General features: G+C 36.5%; 1 protein-coding gene across 1 annotated transcript in view; it reads left to right on the top strand.

Annotated features, from left to right (window-relative positions):
• EPB41L5 (erythrocyte membrane protein band 4.1 like 5) overlaps window positions 1-23138 on the top strand; it is a 74551-nt gene that overhangs the window by 38498 nt on the left and 12915 nt on the right. Inside the window, exons 3-10 of the mRNA XM_044669926.1 lie at window positions 4367-4409; window positions 5883-5961; window positions 9038-9082; window positions 9683-9735; window positions 16105-16225; window positions 16342-16429; window positions 17427-17515; window positions 20416-20485. Coding sequence (XP_044525861.1) covers window positions 4367-4409; window positions 5883-5961; window positions 9038-9082; window positions 9683-9735; window positions 16105-16225; window positions 16342-16429; window positions 17427-17515; window positions 20416-20485 — 588 coding nt within the window. The remainder of the gene's footprint in view (window positions 1-4366; window positions 4410-5882; window positions 5962-9037; window positions 9083-9682; window positions 9736-16104; window positions 16226-16341; window positions 16430-17426; window positions 17516-20415; window positions 20486-23138) is intronic.

Raw genomic sequence — 23138 nt, forward strand, 5'->3', positions numbered from 1 at the left:
TAAGCATTTAGCTTGAGTTTATTAGCAGACTTCCCTTTTATTAGTTGAAAAAACAATTTTGGTTTTGTTACTCTATACAGTGTAATTTGGGAATGTTATAATTATAAAATACTTATTTCTATAAAACAAACAAGCAAAGAATTCTAGAATGTGAGTTTATCACATTTCAGACCTCATTAAAATGTGAATAACTAAAAGTTTTTCTTCCTTATTATATTTAAGTTTAGGTCATTTAGGAGTTTTTTTAATGATCAATATGATTGTCGGAAATGAGATTAAAAGCACATTTATTCCTTTATAAGAAGGTATAACAAAGGAAGCTGGAATATGCATGGTTCCAGCCGCTATATATCCTCAGAATGAGGATACTTTTTATCTTTTGGTATAATTTAAACACAAGTCTTAAAGACACTGACTTAAGGAAAGTACTCTCAGTGCCTGTCTCTACTCTAAACAGCTTGGGTCTGGAATGTGGAGGAGATAAAAGAAAACAGACTTGAGAATAAGCAAACATGAACTCCCAGCCCTTCTATAAGAGAATGTCACTTGGGAACTCTCCCACTTCTGAATCTGATTTTGTATTTTCATGCTTGAGTCTCTAAGGGCTTAGTATTTTCTTGAAGAAGAAGGATGATGGTAATGGGAAAGGAATAATTTCAATTATCTGGCAGCCTCCTTTTTGGTTCCTGATTTAATTTTATTCCTTGAAAATACTGGATTTTTCTCTCTTCGTTTCTAAGCATTTAGAATACAGCAAGTTCCCTGTAATCTCCTAGTAGGGTAAAATTAAGGAAGATTACTGAAAAGAAAGGAAAAGCAAATATGTAAAGCCAAGTCTAACTATAATATTTTCCCCTTGAGAAAGGACAAGTAATTGGTCTCAGATAAGTGTTTCTCCCCCGACCCCCATAGATAGTAACACTTATAGTGCTTTAAGGTTTGTAGAGCAGCCTATATTTTATCAGTTATTTATTAACAACATTTTGATGTGTTCAAAACAATCTTAAGAAAGTGGATACTATACAGCAGGTTCTGTTTTTTTAATAAATGAAGAAACTGAGGCTCAGTGAAATTAGGTGACTTTCCTGTAACCAAACTGTAAGAATTGGTAAAATTCAACCTCTGGTCTATCTTCCCTGAGTTTAATATGCATGTATTTCCCACATTCAGTTCTTTCTAAGTGTTACAGGAATGTAGGGAGTTGGGGTGGGGGTTGTGTGTCTGTGTCTGTGTCTGTGTCTACTCCTTTTATGACCTGTTGCCCAAAGGTAGGACCTTAGTCTGGAATATAGGAATTAGCTCTGCGTTTTCAGAGAGAGGTTATGTTAGCAGTTTTGTCAAACTGAAAACTCTTCAAATATGATCCTGGAAAATAGTGCCTATTGTCAAAGGACTAGGCTACTATCTCCCCAAAGGAACTTTTTTTTCCCCCCAACCTAACCATACATCTCTTGACTGTTATATTTCTTTGTGTGTGATCTTTTTTTTTTTTTTTTTAAACCCTTGTACTTCGGTGTATTGTCTCATAGGTGGAAGATTGGTAAGGGTGGGCAATGGGGGTCAATGACTTGCCCAGGGTCACACAGCTGGGAAGTGACTGAGGCCGGGTTTGAACCTAGGACCTCCTGTCTCTAGGCCTGACTCTCACTCCACTGAGCTACCCAGCTGCCCCATGACTGTTATATTTCTAAAGATGGTATCACCTCTCTAGTCATTCAGGTTTAAAACTTCCACATTGTCTTTAACTTACCTGTTTTCTCCCTCATCCATCCAGTTGGCTAGTCTACTTACTTGGATCTTTCACATCATCCCCTTTTCTCTAATCACACAATGACCACAGTTGTTCAAGCCTTTACACCCTTCTTGTCTGTACTTTTGCAATAATTTCCTAATGGGTTTTCCTGCTTCTGGCTTCTCTGCACTTTAATCCATCTTCCACACAGCTACTAAAGTAATTTTTCTAAAGCACAGGCCAGTCACATTGTTCTGTCCCCACATCTTTGGCTGCTCTTGTTCCCTTATGGATAAAATAGAAATGCCTGCTTGACATTTAAAACCATTTGCATTATGGCTCTAGCCTACTGTTTCAGCATTATTACACATTATTGCCTTCAACACACTTTGTTTTCTGATGATGTGACTAACATTCTTGAATTTGACATTCTATCTTCTACTTTTACATAGGACGTCCTTGTTGTTTAGAATATATTCCTTCAAACCTCTTAGCTTCTCTGAAGATTCAACTCACTTGCTACCTCTTAAGCTTTCCCTCCCATATTCTTAGTTGTAGGTACCCACCTCTCCACCTCTGTTATTTTGTATGTGTGTGTTGTATCTTTCTCTAGTAGAATTAGAGATTAAGGACTGTATACCAGGTACCTGTGCACATAATATATACCTTAATACATGTGTGAAATCAATTCAGTTAAATTGATGGGTACTTCTTGCAAGACCTGAAGGCATGTGAATTGAGAGTTTACATGGTCTTCTGGCCATACAAAGACAAAGAAGCCCATATAGAATGATGTTTCAAGAGGGCTCATAGCACTTGATACATGAATTAGACTGGGATTTCTGGCTTCATACTTCTGAACAGTTTTGGGATATGGTTCAGATATTTTATAGAGAGATCCATCTGCTCTAATTGCTTTCCCACACCTTTTTTTTTTTTTTTTTTATTGTTCAGATGTGACTGCCTCTTCATGATCCTGTGGACATGCCAGGCTCTTCTATCCTCTATCTCCCTGAGCCTGTCCTTAGTCTTATATACATAATTTGTGCTTTTCACCTAGGATAAAGACATGTAGAATGTAGTAATTGGAAGTTAAAGGATCATAGATTGAGAGTTAGGAAAAACCTTTGAGGCTATGTATTCTAACCCCTTCTTTTCATAGATGAGGAGACTGAGTAACAGAGAAGTGAATAGATATCTAAGGTGTAAGCTGGCTAGTGTCAAATGCTCCGTGGTATTTTGTACACAAGAAATTATATTGTTAAATCTCTTTCTGAGTATCGGTTCCCTCATCTGAAAAACAAAGATATTGGATTACATGATCTGGATTTGCAGTTAGAAGACCTAAATTGAAATCTTTGCTTTGCCATTGAGTGATTTACTAGCTGCTTGACCCTGGTCAAGTCACTTAACCTTGTTTGCCTCAGTTTCCTCATCTATAAAATGACCTGGAGGAAGAAATGGCATACCACTCTAGTATCTTCCAAGAAAACACCAAGTATGGCCATGGAAATTGGAACACAACGGAATAACCACAGAAATGAGTTGGAACAAGTCACTTAAATGCCACAGACTCTTAAGGAGCCCTGATTATTTTCATAATAATACTAAGATGTTTTCATTTCTAATACTTTTAAGTATTAGTAGATATAACTCATGTGAAGGCAAACTTGGGGTCCTCAATAAAAAGTAAAAATTCAGAAGTTATTAATCTTCATAAAGAATAAATGTCCAGTCTTGTAGTGCAGTTTTTTGAACCCCTGTATGGGATAGGCAAGACATGGCTAGGTGATACCTGATTTGAGTTGACTATAAGTCTTCCTACATGTTAGCCTGGTCAGATTACTTAAGGGCATTGGCAAACTGGTGCATGTACACATGTGGGTCATCAAGACAACAAATGGATCTTGAACTAGAGGGGGAACTGGGCTTGTTTAGCCTGAAGAAGAGATGACATAGTTGGACATAATAGTTATCTTTCATTACTGGAGATAAGAGATTTCAGAGACTACTGTTTTTGCCCTTGAGGGGAAAGCAAGGATCAGTGAGGAGAATTGAACTTTGAAAGAAGAAAAAGCTTCCTAATAATTAGAATCTTTCATAAGTGGAATGGGCCGCCTGGGGAAGTTTTGAGATTCCCCCCTTTTTGGAGGTCTCTCAGGTGGAGGTGGGGATATTATTGAGGTTTTACAGGGGTATTGTAGGAAGGGTTTCTGTTGTGTACAGTTTAAATAACTCCTGTGGTCTCCTTGAACTTTGATATCCATTTGACTGTTAACATTGCTTGCTAAGCAGAGAGAATATTAAGTTTTTCAAGAGAAATGTCTGGCTTTATCTTTTCTTGTGAAGGATAGAAACTTATTTACATTCATCATTAATTTACTGTGAACACTGATCGGGCAATTTGCATTATATATGTCTTTTGTAAAATATGTTTGTAGCCTACCAAATGGATATGTTGAAATTTTTCTTTTAGCTTCAATTTTGCTGTGAACTTATCTTCTTGACATGGGTACATTCCCTCTGTCAGTATAAATTGACACTCAGGGATGTCTAATTCTTATTAAAGAAGGGGTTTATCTTTAAGAAGGTACAAGATAAATAATGATTTAAATTAATTTTTTTTTCTTTCAGCATTGGTTGGACAGTACAAAAAGCATCAAAAAACAAGTTAAAAGTAAGTTTTTTAAAAATGTTTTGGGGACAATTTGGAACCTAATTTATTTTCTGCAACCCATGAATTCCAAAGGTTTCCGGTTTACCAGGATAAAAAGGGTATAGAATATTTGAAATCATTCTAAGTACTTTTCTTTATCTTTATTTTTATGGTTTGATCCCAGAAGGTGATCCTTATGGTACTTCATTAATCCCTGGTTGAGCATCTGACTGAAAATCCTTTAGTTGGGGAGGGGAGAGGAGTGGCAGGAAGAAGGGAAGTTCCTTATCAGGAAGATGGTTTTCTTAGAACCTTAAAAATAGCCAGAGAAGATAAATGAGATTGCTCTCTATCCAGTAGTTCTTATAAAATACTTTAAAAAAATCTAGCTGCTGCTCCCACTAGAGCTTTTCTTTTTAGTTTCTGATTTTTGTAGTTTCAAAATATCTTCAGAGACTTTTAGGGTTGGTATTAATTTTTTTTTATTAAGAATAACATTGAAAACAATTATGAGTTTTGTTTATTCTTAATTTTTTTTAAGTCCATAACTTCTGTGTATTGGCTCCTAGTGTATTGGCTCCTAGGTGGAGGAGTGGTAAGAGTGGGCAATGGGGGTCAAGTGACTTGCCCAGGGTCACATAGCTGGAAAGTATCTGAGGTCAGATTTGAACCTAGGACCTCCCTTCTCTAGGCCTGACTCTTAATCCACTGTGCCTCCCAGCTGCCCCCTTATTTACTGTTTACAAGAATCTAGGGGTGGGGAGCAAGCATTAACACAAAATCCTATATTCTGTGACTCTAAGCATCTCAAAATAGCTTTACTCATATCTTATTTAAAAATAAAAAAAAACAAAAAACTCCCTCCAGGGGAAGTAAGTTTAAGTGTATGTGAGAGAATTTGCCTTGAACACTAATAAGATTAGCATTCCTAAGAGCCCTGGTGAATACAGACTGACAGGATTCCAGGGTTGTGGCTAAGTACATTGCCAAAATTTAAAGCTCTTGTATGATACATAGAGCTCTGAAATATTAGGATTAACATAGAGCTGTTGGTTCTTGGCAAAAACAGTTTTTAATGCAAGAGTATTAAGGAGTAGTGAATTTATTATCAAATGATATTTTGTGTCATTGCTATTAACCATGTCAAAATTAATAGATATAAAACTTGACAAAGATCTGTTCTTTGTACAGTATTCACTGGTTCTTTCAAACCTAGTGATGAAACTGATTTAAGAATCCTGATTTTGGGGGCAGCTTAGGTAATCAGTGGATTGAGAGCCAGGCAAAGAGAAGGGAGGTCCTAGGTTCAAATCTGGATTCATACACTTCATGTGTGACCCTGGGCAAGTCATTTAACCACCCCCATTGCTTGGCCCTTACCAGTATTGGTTCCAAGGCAGAAGGTAAGGATTTAAAAAAAAAATCCTTATTTGATTAGTGACAAGTTTGACTGAAGATGACTGACAAGTTTTTTGTTTTGACTTTTTCCCCTAGTTGGTTCACCATACTGTCTGCACCTCCGTGTTAAGTTTTACTCCTCAGAACCAAACAATCTTCGTGAAGAGCTGACAAGGTAATAAGTCCACAAACTTAATTTATTTTTATGATTTTTGTTGCAAGGATTACAAAAGGATGACCTTTTCCAAGTCCAGGTTTTTCCAATGGCACTGATTTTAGAAATTTAGTTCTCATTTGTTCTCATCTCTTAAAATTATCCCTAGTTTCAATGAATTTCTGGACGAGGTGCTTTTACTTCTTGCTTGAGATATAAATGGTAAAATAGAACAAAAATTCCCTTCTGTGCCATGAGTTTTTACTGTTTTTCACCATTTATTAGTAGGCCTAGACCTTATTCCTAATCCCAGTAGATTACTAATGTTCTGTAGATGGGTTAAAAAGTTCTGTATGTATATTGTTAGAAACACAAGGTTGTTCTTGTTTAATTTGGTTTTACAAATAAGATTTTATAGGAAATAGTGTGAAATAGCCAGAAAATTGAAGTTTCAGTCTTAGTATGGCACAAAGCTAACCTTATTTATATATAACTTCTCTTCCATACTGGAGCTTATTGCTGCTACAGAGGAAAACTCATTTCTGATATCACAGACTCAAGCTCAGTCCCCCAAACCTGCCTTCCTACTTGTTCAACTAATTGTATAAAACTAAAACAGGATCTAGTTTTTTGCTGAGTCAATTCCCCCCAGAAAGGACTGTGGCCTTACAGTAGAGAGCTTTTCAGGCTTTTCATTATAACCTCAGTAATATATTATTTCTGTGGTCAGACATTTGGCTTGCAGGAGTTTACTGGCTTTGTGGACATCATACCTGGAGCCATTCTTATAGGACTTGATTTGGCTTTTGTATTTTGTCCTTGAGTCATTGAAAGGACTTACTGAGCTCCTTTGGAGAAATGCACTGCAACCTGTAGACTGCTGTGTCTGGATTCTGTGAGTTGAGTGATATACTTTGAAATGGCATGGTGATAATTTGGAACTGCGCCCATGAGGGCTATAAATCAGCAAACCTTTGGCCTTCAATTACCACTATTAGATCTGTATCCCATAGAGAGAAAAGAAAAATGAAAAAGTCGTGTGTGTGTGTGTGTGTGTGTGTGTGTGTGTGTGTGTGTGTGTGTGTGTGTATCAGCTCTTTGTGTTAGGGAAAGGATGAGAGGTAAAAACAGCTTCTGATCTCAAGAAAGCTCACACTCTAATGGGGGACAGAGGTGTAAATAACTAGGAATATATAATATACACACAGTGTAATGGTAATTCTAGAAGTAGCAAGGAATTGGAAATTGAGGGGCAACACTTGGAAGGTCCTATATGAATGATACAAAGTGAAATGAGGAGAACCGTTGTATGCTGTGATTGCAATATTGTAATGATGATCAGCTGTGAAACACTTAGCTACTTTGACTGATACAGTGATCTGACAATTCGTAAGGGCTCATGATATAAAATGTTATTTGTCTACTTCCAGAGAAAGAACTGGTGAATTATTTTCACACTTTAAAAATTTTTATTGCCTTTTTTTTAAACAACATTGATAGTATACAGATGTATTTTGTATGATTTAGTGTGGTTAATTGATGCACATTGTTTTCTTAGTGGATGGGGGAGTAGCTGAAAGGAGGGAGAGAATTTGGGACTCAGAAAAGTTTAGCTCCCTTTTAGAGTTGAGGAAACTGAAGTAGACATCAGTTAAGTAAGTAAGTGTCTTAACCTAGATTTGAAATCAAGATTTTTTTTCTGATTCCAGGCCTGGGGTATGTCTTCTACTAGCTAGTGTCTTATCTTTTAGGAATATTATTCATTTACTCTATATATGTATCTTATGTGTGCCCAGTTATTTACACCTATCTTCCCTTATTAGAATATAAACTCTTTGAGGCCCAAGGCAGTTTTTACCTTTTATTGTATCCCTGGCATCTAGCAAAATGCCTGGTACATAGAAGCCCTTAATAAATGCTTTTTGTTTGATTGATTTTTTAAAAAAGGAGAAAAGAGACAACAAGAGAAAGTATCACTGAATAGGTTGAAGCATGACAATAGTGAGGTGGTGTCAATAATAGTAGTTTATGAATGCAAAAGTTCCTAAGTTTCGAAAGCTCATTTGCCTCAGACCATTTTGATTTGCCTCCTGACTTGATTTCTTTCCATCATATTATGATTATATAGTGGTATTTATTCCTTGTTTTACAGTGTGGCCACAAAGTTGGCAGAATGCCTCTTAGGATTACCATTTAATAAATATGAATCCTAGAATATTGCCTACTCACATCTTTATGCAGTGAAAGAATAGACTACTTTTAAACTCATAACTATTCATTTTTCTTCATGGCATTTTGATTAGCAGGAAGTGATCAGTTAGTTCTTTAATTAGGAAACTTAACCAAATCACAGATATGATTTGTTATGCTGTGATCCAGAGGGAAGGATGTACACAAGGAGCTGATAATCTATGAATTTGGCTGTCCAGTGTCTTTATTGAATGACCAGTGCATCTTTCATTCATAAAATGAGATAAAAATAAAGATGATTATGTCACATATTACAGATATAGATGTTGGTTATAGAGTCATTTTCTTAAATTAGAAGACTAAAATATAATACTGATAGTTTTTATTAAAATAATATATTTCTGCCTGCCCTTTTGGAGGAGACAAAAACTTGAAATAAATATGTATTTACTTGAAAGGAAAAGGTACATATTTTACTTATATCAGGGTGTATACGTTATTTTGGGATTTAATTATTATGTCCTTTTGAGCAAGTTTTCCAAGTAACTCAGAGACAGTATGGTTATATATAACAGTGGTTAATAATAAACGTAGGATCCAAAGAATAGGGTTCAAATTCTGTCTCTCTGGGACCTTGGGCAAGTCGTTGAACTTCTTTAAACCTTAGTCTCTTCACCTGCATAATGAAAGAGTTTATTTCTAGATGTTTACTAAGAACTCTTCTAGTTCTTAAGTCTCTGATCCTACTCTAATGTATCTGAGTTCTGGTCTAAACTGAGGAAAAAGCCCAGGCTCTACTTTGAAAATATGTAGTGATAATGTTTCATTCCTTCTAGGGGGATAGGATTATTGCTTAGTAAAACAAATGTTTGGATAATGCAAATTGTTGGCCTTTTCTTTTTCTTAGGTATTTATTTGTTCTTCAGTTAAAACAAGATATTCTCAGTGGAAAGTAAGTAAGAGCTACTTGAATTAATATTGGTTCTTTTGTGTTTTTGGAAATAATGTTTCTATAGAAGAGGTGTTCTTAACTTTTTTGTGTCAAGGACTTATTCAGCAATTTTTAATCCTTTTATGGACCCTTTCTTATAATCATGTTTTTAAATGCATAAAATAAATTCATTGAATCATAAATCATTAAAAAAATCACTTAACATAGTTGTCAAAAATCTGGGGGTGAGTAAAAAATACAAGTTCAAATTCTACATTAAGAATATATCTAGGGGCAGCTGGGTAGCTCAGTGGATTGAGAGCCAGGTCTAGAGACAGGAGGTCCTAGGTTCAAATCCGGCCTCAGATACTCAGCTGTGTGACCCTGGGCAAGTCACTTAACCCCCATTGCCTACCCTTACCACTCTTCCACCTATAAGTCAATACACAGAAGTTAAGGGTTTAAAAAAAAAAAAAAAAGAAAAAGAAAGAATATATCTAGAAATTCTTTTTCATGATAAGATTCTATTGCTTGTTCCATCCTTCCCTTTCAGCCTCCCCTAAAAGAATAAACTATTAATTAAAGAAGGTTGTTTTAAATAAATCATTGTTTTGGTTTCAGGTTGGAATGTCCTTTTGACACAGCAGTCCAGTTGGCAGCTTATACATTGCAAGGTGGGTTGTTCCTCTTTATAAAAGCTTTCTTAGCCTTTTTGGTTGGTTCTTTGTGTCAAGGAATTTAAAGAAATAAGAGAAAAGAAATTGTAAGAAATTGTGTTCTAAAAACTGTATTTTATTTCAAGTTCTGACATGTATTTAAGGATAGTAACTTTTTCTTTGCTTTCACTGTGGCCTCTCCGTCCTCCCCTAATCTGGTGGTTTCAGTTACCCATGGTCAACTGTGAATTCCAGGAGTATGAGGCAGGCAGGCAGGGGGCTACCTATACCAGAACACTGGCACCTGGTGGGTTAGGTCAGATGACTGACACATGGGCAATTGGGTGGGTGGTCCCCTCCCTCAGCACTGGAAGTCTTAAGCCAGCCCTGGGATCTGGTGGCAGGAGTGGTCTTGGAAGAATTGGGGGCAGGTGGGATTCTGGGAGTTGGAGGCTGTGGAGCATAGAGGTGAGGAGCAGGAGCACAGTACTGTATAGTAAAAGTAATTAACATAGGTGTTTCAAGTTAAAGTGAGAACTATCTATAGCATTTGGTACTATTCCAGGTTTCAGGCATCCACTGGAATATCCCTTGTGGAAAGGGGCGGGGACCACTGTATAGTTTATTTAAAGGAACTACATTTTAATAACTCAAAGTTGCACCAAGACTTTTGGGACATGTCTTATAGGTAATCCATACTTCTCTTGTAGTTTGGCAGTGCTCTGGAACAATGATTTGTTTTATAGACTTTCAGTAGATCCAAATCATCCTAGTATATAGTACATATGCCAACAAAGTAAATTTGATGTAAGCTCTCTGTATTTAAATTCTATGGGTATAAGTATATGAGTTTGTAAAAGTAACTTACTAATAAATCTAGTGGAAATTAACTTTGTAAAAAATATGATTGTTTTCTTTTTTTAAATTCAAAATCATAAAGGGGGAACAAGATATTTTTGTCTTTCTGTAATGGAAGGTTACCAGGGATGTTAACTATTATTTGTGGGTTCATACTGGCATGAGAGAGACAGGAATGACAGATGAATAGGACCAAAGAAGGTAGGGAGACCAAGTTTAACTACTAGGAGGTTACAGTTACTGGAAGTTGCAGTTAGGCCCCGACAGTCACTCAGCCCCCCTAGGCTAGGGCCTATGGAACAAGCAGGCAAAAGGCAAAGGTTTATAACAGTTTTTAATCAGGGACTACAAGATAAAGGATGGGAATTGGAATTCTACACTAACAAGCTAAGGGCAAACCACAGGGACAGGGGAAGGACTTGACTACACTAAATTAAGACCTAAGCAAAACAGGCCCCAGGGAAAAGCAGGACAGGAGTGAGTATGCTCACAACAGTAGTGTTCAGCCTCACTCCAGTGATATGTCTGCTCCTCCCGGACCACCATCTGCACTCTTCCAGGTGGGTAGATTCTGGGAGCTGACCCAGTCCAAGCTGACCTGCAACTCAGGTTGGGATTTAGCAGTCTCTACCAAAATCTCCCACAAGTAGGTGACAGTCTTTCCACAGGATCACTGGTAAATCTGGTGTCTCCTAGTTGTCAGTTGCTGCTTACCCCAACCACCATGGAGTCTCTCTCAGTGAGCAAGAAACACACTTCCTGCTTCTTCATTCCATCTTGGAATCCTCCAGCCCTTCCTGCTAGGTCCACATTAACTATATATAAACTAATACCTAAAAAATCCTCACAACACTTCTTAAGAATTGAATCTATTTTTCCTTTCAAAAGGCTTTCTGTGTACCCTGATGGTGACCCGGAGTAAGAGTAATGTTCCAGATCACAGGGCCAGAGATTTAGAGTCAAGTGAGACCTTCAAGTTGATCTCATCCATCCATTTTATTTTACAGATGAGGAAACAGATAGACAAAGAATGTAGTTATATAACACACTCTGGGTTACTCAAGTACTCAAGTAAGCCCTCTGATTCAATCTTGAAATCTTTCTTTGTGCCCTGCTAATTTCAGAAGATATTATGAGAACAATTAATGATTTGACATTTACCGAGTTCTAATTTTGTGTGTGTTTCTAGATTTACTTAATCCCTGGGGAAAAGTATTTATTGACATATCTTTTAGGATATGTTACCTATTTCTCTTTGTTGTGCCCCATTAATATAAAAAATCTAGATTTTATATTCAAGATAGGCAGCATAAGTGTGCAAATCTTGACTACTCCTCGTGTATTTGACACTGACTGAATCCATACCCATGTTACTTTCCCCCTGCCTCCAAAAGAGGAAAAGACAATTTTACAGTTTCACTTATGTGCCAAATAAGTGTCAATTTCTCTGAAGTTTTATTAAGTTTTATTGGATCAGTTGCTGTGTGATAGTGATCTAAGTCTAGCTCTTCAAAATATAGGTTTGTAATCTTAGTCAAAAGCAACCTATTGGTTTGTAATCTTAGTCAAAAGCAAACTATCTCAGAAAATTTCTTCTAATTTATGCATCCTGTGCTTCAATTTTTTCTGTCTTTCAGGGGAAATGTTTAAATCTTGACAATATTTTACAGAATTATTGAAAGACTTTTAAAGAGTGAAGGAAAAGTAACTGAAAAAGTATTTTTACATTAATTATCATTATTTAGATTTTATTGTACAGTACTTTCTTTTAATCTCTCATCTAAATCTTGTATACCTATATAAATTAATGTCAGGGATTGTGCCTTTTTTTTTTTTTTACCCATCTCTTCTGTCTTAGAATAAAAAAAGTTATTTTTTTTTTAAAGGAACCCTTACCTTCCGTCTTGGAGTCAATACTGTGTATTGGCTCCAAGGTAGAAGAGTGGTAAGGGATAGTCAATGGGGGTTAAGTGACTTGCCCAGGATCATACAGCTGGGAAGTGTCTGAGGCCAGATTTGAACCTAGGGCCTCCCAGTCTATATTTTACTCACACCCTGGGGTGAGAGAACACCCCCGATGCCCTTCTAAATTATTTTGACCTGAAAATTGTTTTCATCCTTTTATAGGTTCTGCTGCTCCAATTTCATTTTGAGGCATTATATCAAAGCTATTGAAGGGTAATTTGGTAGAGATCTGACAGTCTGTGTACCTTCTCTGTCACCTTGGCTCTACCCCTTTAGGGAAAGGGAATTCTTTACCAGGAGCTCTCTATACCTGTGAAATCATAGGTCTAATCAATTTACTTACACACACATATACATATATATACATATATATATATATATATATATATATATTTCCTGGCTCTTAATCCACTGAGCTCCCCAGCTGTTCCAAAATAAATTCTTTTGAGAGTAATTTCTGGATGAGAAATTTGCCATCTTCCCAGAATCCAGACAATGAACCTGTTTGGAGAAGACACCATGAAAGATTCCTGAAGAACCTACACTGCATCATGAAGATCAGAAATGAACTTTGGGGTGCAGTTGGTTGAATTATGGGGATTTGAATGCATTTATTTTGAATGTACACTAGAAGAATAAAGAGCCTCTGCCCAAAACTGTAATAACAAAGGGCCAATAACCAATGTTATGATTAGAGGGGCGATAGAGTCTATGAGGGTGAGACTCTTCTAGCTCTCCCCTTGGGCCAAATATACACTTGGAGACTTTGAGGGGATGTCACCCTGAAACTGGGTGACCTGGATGGTGGTGACATCCCACAGGAGTTGGGAGCGAGGCTTCTCTATAAGATGAGGTATGTGATACCCCAATCTAATTCTGAATGAGGGTGGGGTTCACGCAAGCCTCCCCTGAGGTCAGTCAATTTCACAGCAGGTGGTTTGGCTCCAAGATGGAGGCAGCCAGACTAAGCTGTGATTCCCCTCCCCCTCTTTGTCTCTCAGGCACTCTGGAACACTGAGCCCTATCTGACTAATGAATGCCTTTTATTATTTGCAATTCAGGGGTTAGGGAAAGGGGTGAAGAGCAGAGGGATTTTGGGGTTCCCTCTTCTCTATTTCTATGGTGTCTGTCACTCAGGTGGGAACCTTTGGAGTTCCCACTCCTAAGCTTCTCCCCTTGCCTCTTCTGTTTCAATTTCTATTTCTATTTCTATCCTTCCTATAATTTCTATATAAAAGTTAGACCGGAAAGGATCTCTCAGCAAGGTTGGGTAATGGGGGAAAGGGACTAAGAAATTGCTCCCAAAATGGAGTTCAAAAACTTAGCTGACTCTATGGTTGAAGTCTTGATGGGTGAGATAGGATGCCTTTGACCAGGGATTCAGGTTTTCAGTGTCCAAAGAATGATCCTCAGGAAGCCTTCAGGACTGGATTCAAGCCAAGATGTCTTCCTCCTTTCTCCTTCCAGTCTTTGCTGGAAGCCTTTCCTCCCTTCTCCTTCCTTCAGAGAACTTCCCAGAATTCTCTCTGCTCTCCACTGCCACCAATTGTCACCAATTGTCAGCCACTCCTTCTCTGGCTCTGTCCCATCCCCCTTGCACAAATCCCATCCTTAAAACACTCTTATACTGAAGGGGACTGCGTCCTAACTGGCTTTTTGTCAATGTGCCTAGCAATCATAGTATCATTGTTTTTGTCCTCTTTCTTTTTCCCCAAATTTATGTAAATTAAAACTTAGTTATTTCAGGGATACCAGTCTCCCTCCGCTCTTCAGGGGGGAATGTGATATTAGAAATTTGGGGGTCCTTGAACTAATTTTGAGGTCCCTGATCTAAACTTCATTTAGGGCTTTTTCAAACTACATTTCCCATGATTCCTCTTGTTTAATCATGTAGACATGAAGTTTAATAACATAGAGAGAATAAAAAAGTGTCTGGAAGGGCAATCTCTCTTTCCAGGCTGAAGTGGTATGGTGGGTCTTTCAAACTAACTCTTAATATGGCATGTGGCTTCATTTTTCTAATGGCTGTTAATACATCTTTTTAAATCTATTCTTTTATATCCATTTTATTTCTTATATTTTCAAGTATCATTTTCAAGGCAGAAGGACAGTAAGAGCTAGGCAATGGTGGTGTGTGTATGTGCGTGTGTGCATATGTATGTATGTATGTGTATGTGTGTGTAAAGTGACTTGCCCAGAGACACACAACTAGGAAGAGTCCAGATTTGAACACATGACCTTCTGTCTCCAGGTCTGACTCACTATCCATTGAGCCATCTAACTACCCCAGGGATTGTGTCTTACAGATGCACACTTTTGTATATGCTGGTAGATGCTTTCTTCTATCTGTATTTTTATTGTTGAGAATTTTATATTTTATTGTATACCTTTCTGATCTTAAATTATTACTTTGGCTCTTAAATGATAGAGAACAAACAAACCACTGCATGCATACTTTTTGAAGACTTTCCCACTTGAGGGAACCTTCCAGAGTTATCTCCATACTGTGATGAGGTATCAGAATAGGACTTTAGCATCAGGATAGATATTATGATCTATGATTTATCAGTTTTATTGAAGAAGACAAGGACAAATGTTTTGGCTAGGTGTTCTGCAGAAAGGAGACTCTAAAGGGAGCTAAACAAAATAAAAATAGCTGAGTGGGCTCAGAAGCACCAATCATGAACATGATAGGCTGCAGTCTCCACAGTCACCAGAGCAGATGGGGGGCCCATGCACCCTTCTGGCTCCCAGGCATTTTTTTTTTTTTCTTTTCTGAGCCACTATGTCAGTGAGCCTTGGTCTTTACCGTGAGTTGTGTTGGTAGAGTAATTTTTTCCTTTTGGGAGCTCAGCAGTGGCTGTCTGATTAAGGACAAATAGGACAGAGCTTTCTGGAAAGAGGAGTACAGCCATACTTTAGAGTACCCTGACCCCCTGAGCTTAAACTTGCCCCAAGAAGCCAGCCAGCATGCTACTGACTGTGCTCTAGCTCCCAGTATGGAGACCAGCTGCTAAGCCCTGGGCTGCCTCTTCCCTTCTTCCCTGGCATTCCCAGAAACCCGCTGTATATCTTTTTATAGATAGGGAAACTGATGTCCAGAGAAGCTTATTAGTTTAACCAGTATAATCAGACCCAAGTTCTCTGACTCCAAGGCAAAAATTTTTCTGTTAAACCCTGCTGCTTCTTTGTAGGGAGTAGAGGCTGATGCCTGTCAATTGACTTGAGAATTTTGTATAATTTCTGATACTGGTTGTAATTTTTCCAAAAAGGTTGGTTGCTTTTTGAAGGGCTTATTTATTCTTAGGAGGTCTAGAGTTAGTTGTTTAAGGTACACTTCTTTGTAATGGATGTTTGTACCAAAATAAAAAGATATATTTTCTATCTAGTTTTTTGATTTGCGTATCTCTTCTGGTTAGATATGTAACTACTTGTAAATAAACTTTGTCTTCAATTTAAAATGTATTTTTATGTGGATAAAGCTGACCTTCAAGACAACATTTAGCTTGAAATAATCTGATTTGTACTGAATGAAATATAACTGTGTAACTTTTGTGTCTATAGCTGAACTTGGTGACTATGATCTTGCTGAGCATGGCCCTGACCTTGTCTCTGAATTCAGATTTGTGCCCATTCAGACAGAAGAGATGGAGCTCGCCATTTTTGAGAAATGGAAGGAGTACAGGTACCAGCACTAGTACACAGTGGCCATTGTTTTTCATGCATCTAAATGGTTATTTACTGTGTATTTTGAATCACTCCCCAGGTTTTGTTGTTCATTTCCTCCCTCCTTAATTTCAGGGGTCAAACACCAGCACAGGCTGAGACCAACTACCTGAACAAAGCCAAATGGCTAGAAATGTATGGAGTGGATATGCACGTAGTAAAGGCAAGTAGGACCTTTGAAATACTTTCTCTTTTCATGTCCCTATTTATTGACATATGAAATTCAGTTCTGTGGTATTTTAAACAATGTCATATGTGACTCACATGAAATGATTACAGTGTATTGTGTATTATTAAATAAGGGCCAGTTGATGCTCTCTTGTTGTCAAAGAACCATCTTAGATTAGGAGAGGATTATTTTAGGTTAGCTACATACAGTATGATGAATTTTTTGGCTCCAGCACTTGACTGAGACCATTTGCAAAGTTACGAGGGGTTATAATCTGCATTTATGGAGGTAATACCATTCATATCCACAAAATTATTATAGATCTTTGAAGTATTAAAGTAAGTTATATATTCCTCTGTTAAACACCAAAATAGATATGCTATTTTAAAAGTCAGTCTTTTAGCAAAAAATGAAATGATATCTGAAATCCAAATGCCATTTTGCAAATTATGGATAAACAATATTAGACCCACATGAACCTGCAAGTGCTCCTATAATTTTACATTGTGAAAAGTTGAATGGATTAATGGGAAAGCATTTATTAAGTGCTTGCTTTTGGCCAGTCACATTGTCAAATTCCTTTCATTTCTTATTTCAGAAATAAGATTCTTTTCAAAGGAAAAAATAATTTTTTGAAAACCAAGGTACAGTGCTTTTTGTTTTGAAGGAATTGAAAGACCAACAAACACACAACAATAGTATTATCTTCCTCTCATTGAAAACTTCCTTTAAAAATATTCATGACATACTGAGAGAAATAGAATATGAGAGGGGTCTTCAAAAAGTGTGGTTGGAATTGGTCATTTAGGTGTTTTCATTTGAGATGTGACTATAATGGTTGAAATAATGTATAAAATTTTTGCTTTCCTCTGGAGAATTTGACTCTTTGGATACATATTTCATTATCTTACATATAATTAATATATGAATACTAATCCATGTGTATTAATAATGATGAAAATATGCTTATTTTTGTCTTTTTAAAAATTAGGCTCGAGATGGAAATGATTATAGTTTAGGACTCACCCCAACAGGAGTCCTAGTATTTGAAGGAGAAACAAAAATTGGATTATTTTTTTGGTAAGCCTACTGAAACCATTTCAAAACATTTGATCCTTAATTTATTTATTTATTTTTTTAGTTGAATGTTATATGAACATTCCCTGATGCTAAAAACTGCATTAAAAGACAAAGATTGTCATTTTGCCTTAAAATTTTTTTTTAAATAAGTATATCAAAAATCTGTGATTTTATCAATTTACTCTTATAGATCTCAAACCATTTATAATGAGAGATTTTCCCAAGGTTAGAGTAGTTAATTGATTTCCCCTAGGTTACGCAACTAATAGGTGTTAAGAGGTGATATTTAAGCATAAGATTTTTGATTCTTTAGCAATCAGTCCACTAAACTATATTGTCCCTCTCCTAAATTTCAACTTTTCTCTGTCCTTCCCTCTCCCTCATCTCCATATGCGAGTAAAATATCTTGTAGCTAATATAAAATAGAAGTATTTCAACAAATATTTTTGCTTCTTAGACCTAAGATGGTAGAGTAAGAAGCACTCCAAGCTCACTACTAACCTATATTTAGACAACCCAAAATAAACCCCAAATGCCTCAAAAAAAATCCTGATGTGGCAGGACCAACAGAAGACAGGGTGAAAAGTGCTCCGGGCTCAGGTAGGGTCCAGGAACAGCAAGAGGGTCTGTCTCTCTGAGATAGGAAGGAATGTGGAACAGAGTGCCAGGGGCAGGGAAAGGAGCATGGCTGAGTTCAACCTTGTCTCCAAGTGAGTAGAAACCAGATATTCTGGACAGGCATCATAAAGAGGAGCATAACTCAATAAGGTCCTTCTGTAGACTTGGTGTCCGCTGGGTGGCTCAGTGGACTGAGAGCCAGGCCCAGAGACAGAAAATCCTAGATTCAAATATAGCCATAGATATGCCCTAGCTGTGTGACCCTGGGCAAATCACTTAACTCCCATTACCTCTCTTCTGCCTTGGAACCAATATACAGTATTGATTCTAAGATGGAAGGTAAGAGTTTTGATTAAAACAAAACAAAAACTGTAGACTTTTAAAAGAATAAATTATTTCCAGAACAAGCTCGATTTGCACACTTGACTATAATGGTCAATAACAATTTATTTTTTTCTAGTGCTAAGTATTAGATTTGAAGGCTATAAATGGAGAAAAATCACCGAGTTCCAAAAATGAATTTATGAGGCATTTTCTCTCTTTTTTTAAACCACTAGCAAAATTTCAGTATCTTGAAAGTAACATTTTTCTTGTTTATTTTTAGTACTATCTTATATTCTTTACTAATTTTCCTTATAAAAGAAATTTCATTATTTTATTTGTATTTATGTCTCACTTATTTTGGATGCAAAACAAATCTAAACGTTCCATTTTCAATTATAAAGAAACATAACATACACATTAAAAGAAAAAGTTGGGTACTACTGATGGGTCAACAACTTTTATGTATAGCTCTTAAGAATCATTTTTACATTTTAAAATACAATAAAAGTTAAGAATTTTTGAAAATCATATTAGAGATATTAATGCTCCCATAGACTCTTAAAAAAAAAAAAACGACCCAGTATTGAGTGAAAGAACTTTATTGCATTATAGATGCAAATGTAGTAGAGACCTCAAAGTCTATTCCAAACCTTTCATTTTATAAATGGGAGAAGTGGAGTCCAGAGAGGTTCAGTAGCTTTTCCCTGGGTCACACAGCTAGAATTTGAACTCAGGTCCTACAATTCCAAGTTAGGTAATCTTTTTATTGTGTATCAACTCTGAGACAAAATAGGTTTAGAACAGAGGTCGGCAACCTTTTTGGCCGTGAGAGCCATACACGCCACATTTTTTAAGATGTAATTTCTTGAGAGCTGTATAGTGCTCACAGAGTGCGCTCCTGTAACAGCGCCTGAAAAAAAATTGACTTCATGGCTCCTGCAGAAAGAGCCATATGTTGCCAACCCCTGTTTGGATGATAAACTAGAATATCCAGCATTTTAGTAGATGAAAAGATTATAATTATAGGATTAGGCTTTCTCTTGCATCTGTTTTTTTCCCTCTGTAGCATTTTTAGTACTTTATTGCCATCTTATAAATAAAATAAATTTGTCCAAGCATTGATTATTAATTTATGGTTCCTAGGGTTTTGTTCTTTCCTCTTTTACCTAAAGGTTTATAATACCTTATAAAGAGCTGATTTTGTATCAAGGAAGGCCTGGCGAATTAAATCCTGCCTCTGTGTGAACTATACTGGCTGTGGGATCCTGGGCAAGTCACTTAACTTTCCAGTGCCCTAGGCTAAAGGTGTCAAAAATCATTTCCAAGAAAGCTACTTTGGTAGCCTGCACCAGGTTAAAATGTAATTGGAAAAATGTTTTAGAAGATAAATAAAAGTACAGTACAGCATAGATAATGTTAATTTGTAGTTTTCTAAGTCAGTACGTGTCTTGTGATCTCTTTATAATTTGAGTTTGACACCACTGCTCTAGGCAGCTCTTTAAGACTGTAACTCCTTATCCTTATTCATAATATGTATGGTTCTATATTTACTTTTTATTTACAATAATGTCTACAACATGAGGTTACACCCCTGGATTTACACTTACCATCCAAATAACTTTCCAAGTGGTATGGGAACTGCTGCAGAGTTTGCTGGAGAGAGACAGACGTCTGCCTTCATCCAAATGTGCTTTCAGCTGTCATGAAATCTTTTAATACAAGATGTTCTCCAGCTCTGATTTTGGATAAGCATCAGTGCCTTCCTTTTATTCTTCTTTGAATTCAGAATTAATTATGCCAAATTTGCTTAGAATAAGGGAGTTCTGAAGTTGGAAAGAACTTTTGAGATCATGTAGTTCAGCCTTTGCATTTTATCAGTTAAAAAAGTTATTTGTATGCTGTTGGCCAAGTCTTTATATCATTTATAAGTACTTCTAACCTTCCTCTTATTCTTATAGGCCTAAGATTACTAGATTGGACTTCAAGAAAAACAAATTAACTTTGGTAGTTGTGGAAGATGATGAACAGGTAAGAGTTTAATAAGTTGCCATAGAGCTGAGAAGTAGCTTAAACATCATCTGGCTTAGAAGCTCCCAGTTATTTTAGGTATTCAGTTGTATGGATCATTTTAATGAATGAAAAAAGACAAAAGTATATAATAACATTTTATAAGCCAAGCCCGTGGTAACAGAACAAAGTTTCAAGAATGCTCATTGGATGATATTTGTTTTCAGCCTGCATATTTTATTGGCATCAAATACGAGAATAATTCTGGGTAAACACAGTTATAGAGGACACTTTGTGGTAAGAATTCTTTTCTTTCCCTGGGGCCTTCTCAGCTTATAGATTTGGAACTATTGATCTAATCATACTTAATTCTGGTTAAACCATCCCACTATAACTCCCCTATTAGAAATAAAATATGGGGGCAGCTGGGTAGCTCAGTGGATTGAGAGTCAGGCCTAGAGACGGGAGGTCCTAGGTTCAAAGCCGTTCTCAGACACTTCCCAGCTGGGTGACCCTGAGCAAGTCACTTGACCCCCATTGCCCACCCTTACCACTCTTTCCACCTATGAGTCAATACATAGAAGTTAAGGGTTTAAAAAAAAAAATACATGAGAAAACTAGTTGTATCACTTAGTAATACATGTAAATGCCCTTTTGAATTGTTTAAGATACTACATTTCATGTGATCATAGATTTTGTGCTCTAAGTGATCTTGGATATCAGCTGTTCAATTCCAGATCCAATATCCTTTCCATCACTACCAACTAACCTTTTTAGGCAATAGCAGAAACTTATATCAAACAATAATGAACTCAGAAATTTTTATTTGAACCTACCTTATCACCTTTCCATATTTCATACAAATATTTTCCCTGTACTCTTATCTCTATGATAAACCAGGATTATGCAATATTTGTTTAAAAAGTATCCTAACCTTTTCTTTAAAAAATTTTTTTTTTACAATTTATTTCTCATGGCAAAAAACTGTTATTTGTCAGTAATTTGTACGTGTTAGCGATACCTCTTTATTTTTTCCTTTCATATCTTCTGCACATGATAATACCGAACACTGCTATGTAGTACTATTGGATTATTTTTTCCTAATATATTTTATAACATTTTCCATAGTGGCTATTCCAAGACTCCTCTCCCCACCACCTCTTTGTGTAGAGGATGATACCTCTTATTTTACTGAGGAAATGAGACCCATCTGCTTTGAGCTCTGTCTTTCCTCACTTATGTCTTCTCTCCTTCACTCTAGTCACTGATGCCAAATTGGCCTTTCTTGCCAGGCCTAACTCATTTGTGCTCCTTAATCCAATCTGCCACAAGCTTATTTACTCATTTTGTAGTCTCTCCTTGTACCTCTTGGTTTTGAGGTTCTTTTTATCTACTAGTTTTTTCATTACTATCTACCGACACAGCCATGATTTTTCCATTTTTTGAGAAACCTTGAACTTTGCCATCCTCTCAAAGCTGCTGTTCTTAATTCTGCAATTTCTTCACCTCCCCCTCATCCCCATTTAACTTGGCTTTTGACCTCAACAATGAAAAACTATCTCAGATTTCCAGCTATCTCAGCTGCTGAATCTAGTAACCCTCTCTTGGCATCATTCTATTTGACATCTTTGCAACTTTTGATATTCTTTCCTTGACCTTTATGTGAGTAGCACACAAAAATGAAATACTTTTCATAATGAAAGGAGGCTTTGAAGGCAAGATACAAGAACTCAACTTTTGGGTTCTTGTACCAGCTTATTTACTACTTTGCTCTTGACCAAATCCTTTAGACTTTCTAGTCTCCAGGTTCTTTATTTGTAAAATGGAAGTATTCAATCTCTTAAATCCTTTTTTCAGCACTTTGAAGTTAAAATATTGCCCCAGAGCTCTAAAGAGGTTTTTTTGACTTTTGCTTCTGATAACTCTGAATTATATTTAGGCATGGCCTTAATCTTGAGAAATGTTATTTATGCACAAATGATCTGGTCATGCAAGTAACCTAGACATTCAGTGAGGTGCTTATTTTGTGATGAATCTCTGATTCTTGCTTTCTTTTCTTTTTTTTTTTTTTAAACCCTTACTTTCTGTCTTGGAGTCAATACTGTGTATTGGCTCCAAGGCAGAAGAGTGGTAAGGGTAGACAATGGGGGTCAAGTGACTTGCCCAGAGTCACACAGCTGGTCAGATTCTTTTTGAAACTGATCCTCCTGATACAAGCCTGGAGTAACCCTAATCATTCTCTACCACATCCTAGTAAAGATCGTCAGGACTGATGTGTCATTAATATACTTTCCAATCATCTATTCATGTTAGGGAAGGTAATTTTTTGCTATGATCACTATTCAACAACTGAAGACCTCTAAATTTGTGCATGAATAGAACACACCTTATTTTTAAGGGTCAGGAAATTTTTTTGTACTTTGTAATAATTTCCTTTCTTCCCATAAAGAGTATTTGAAATCCTGCATTTTAATTTAAGTTTTGGATTCTCTAAAATTGTCTTCAGTGTACACTTATTTGAGTAGATTTCTTGGGTAATGAATGACTCATGCACTGTAACTTAGATGCTCTTGGAGCAATACTAATGTAATGAAAACAAAAATTGAATTAACATAAAGATGACTCTTGACGAATTATGTATCTTTAAAGGGCAATATCCTAATAAACTACTATT

Source organism: Gracilinanus agilis, chromosome 3, assembly GCF_016433145.1.
Source record: "Gracilinanus agilis isolate LMUSP501 chromosome 3, AgileGrace, whole genome shotgun sequence".
Lineage (NCBI taxonomy): Eukaryota > Metazoa > Chordata > Mammalia > Didelphimorphia > Didelphidae > Gracilinanus > Gracilinanus agilis.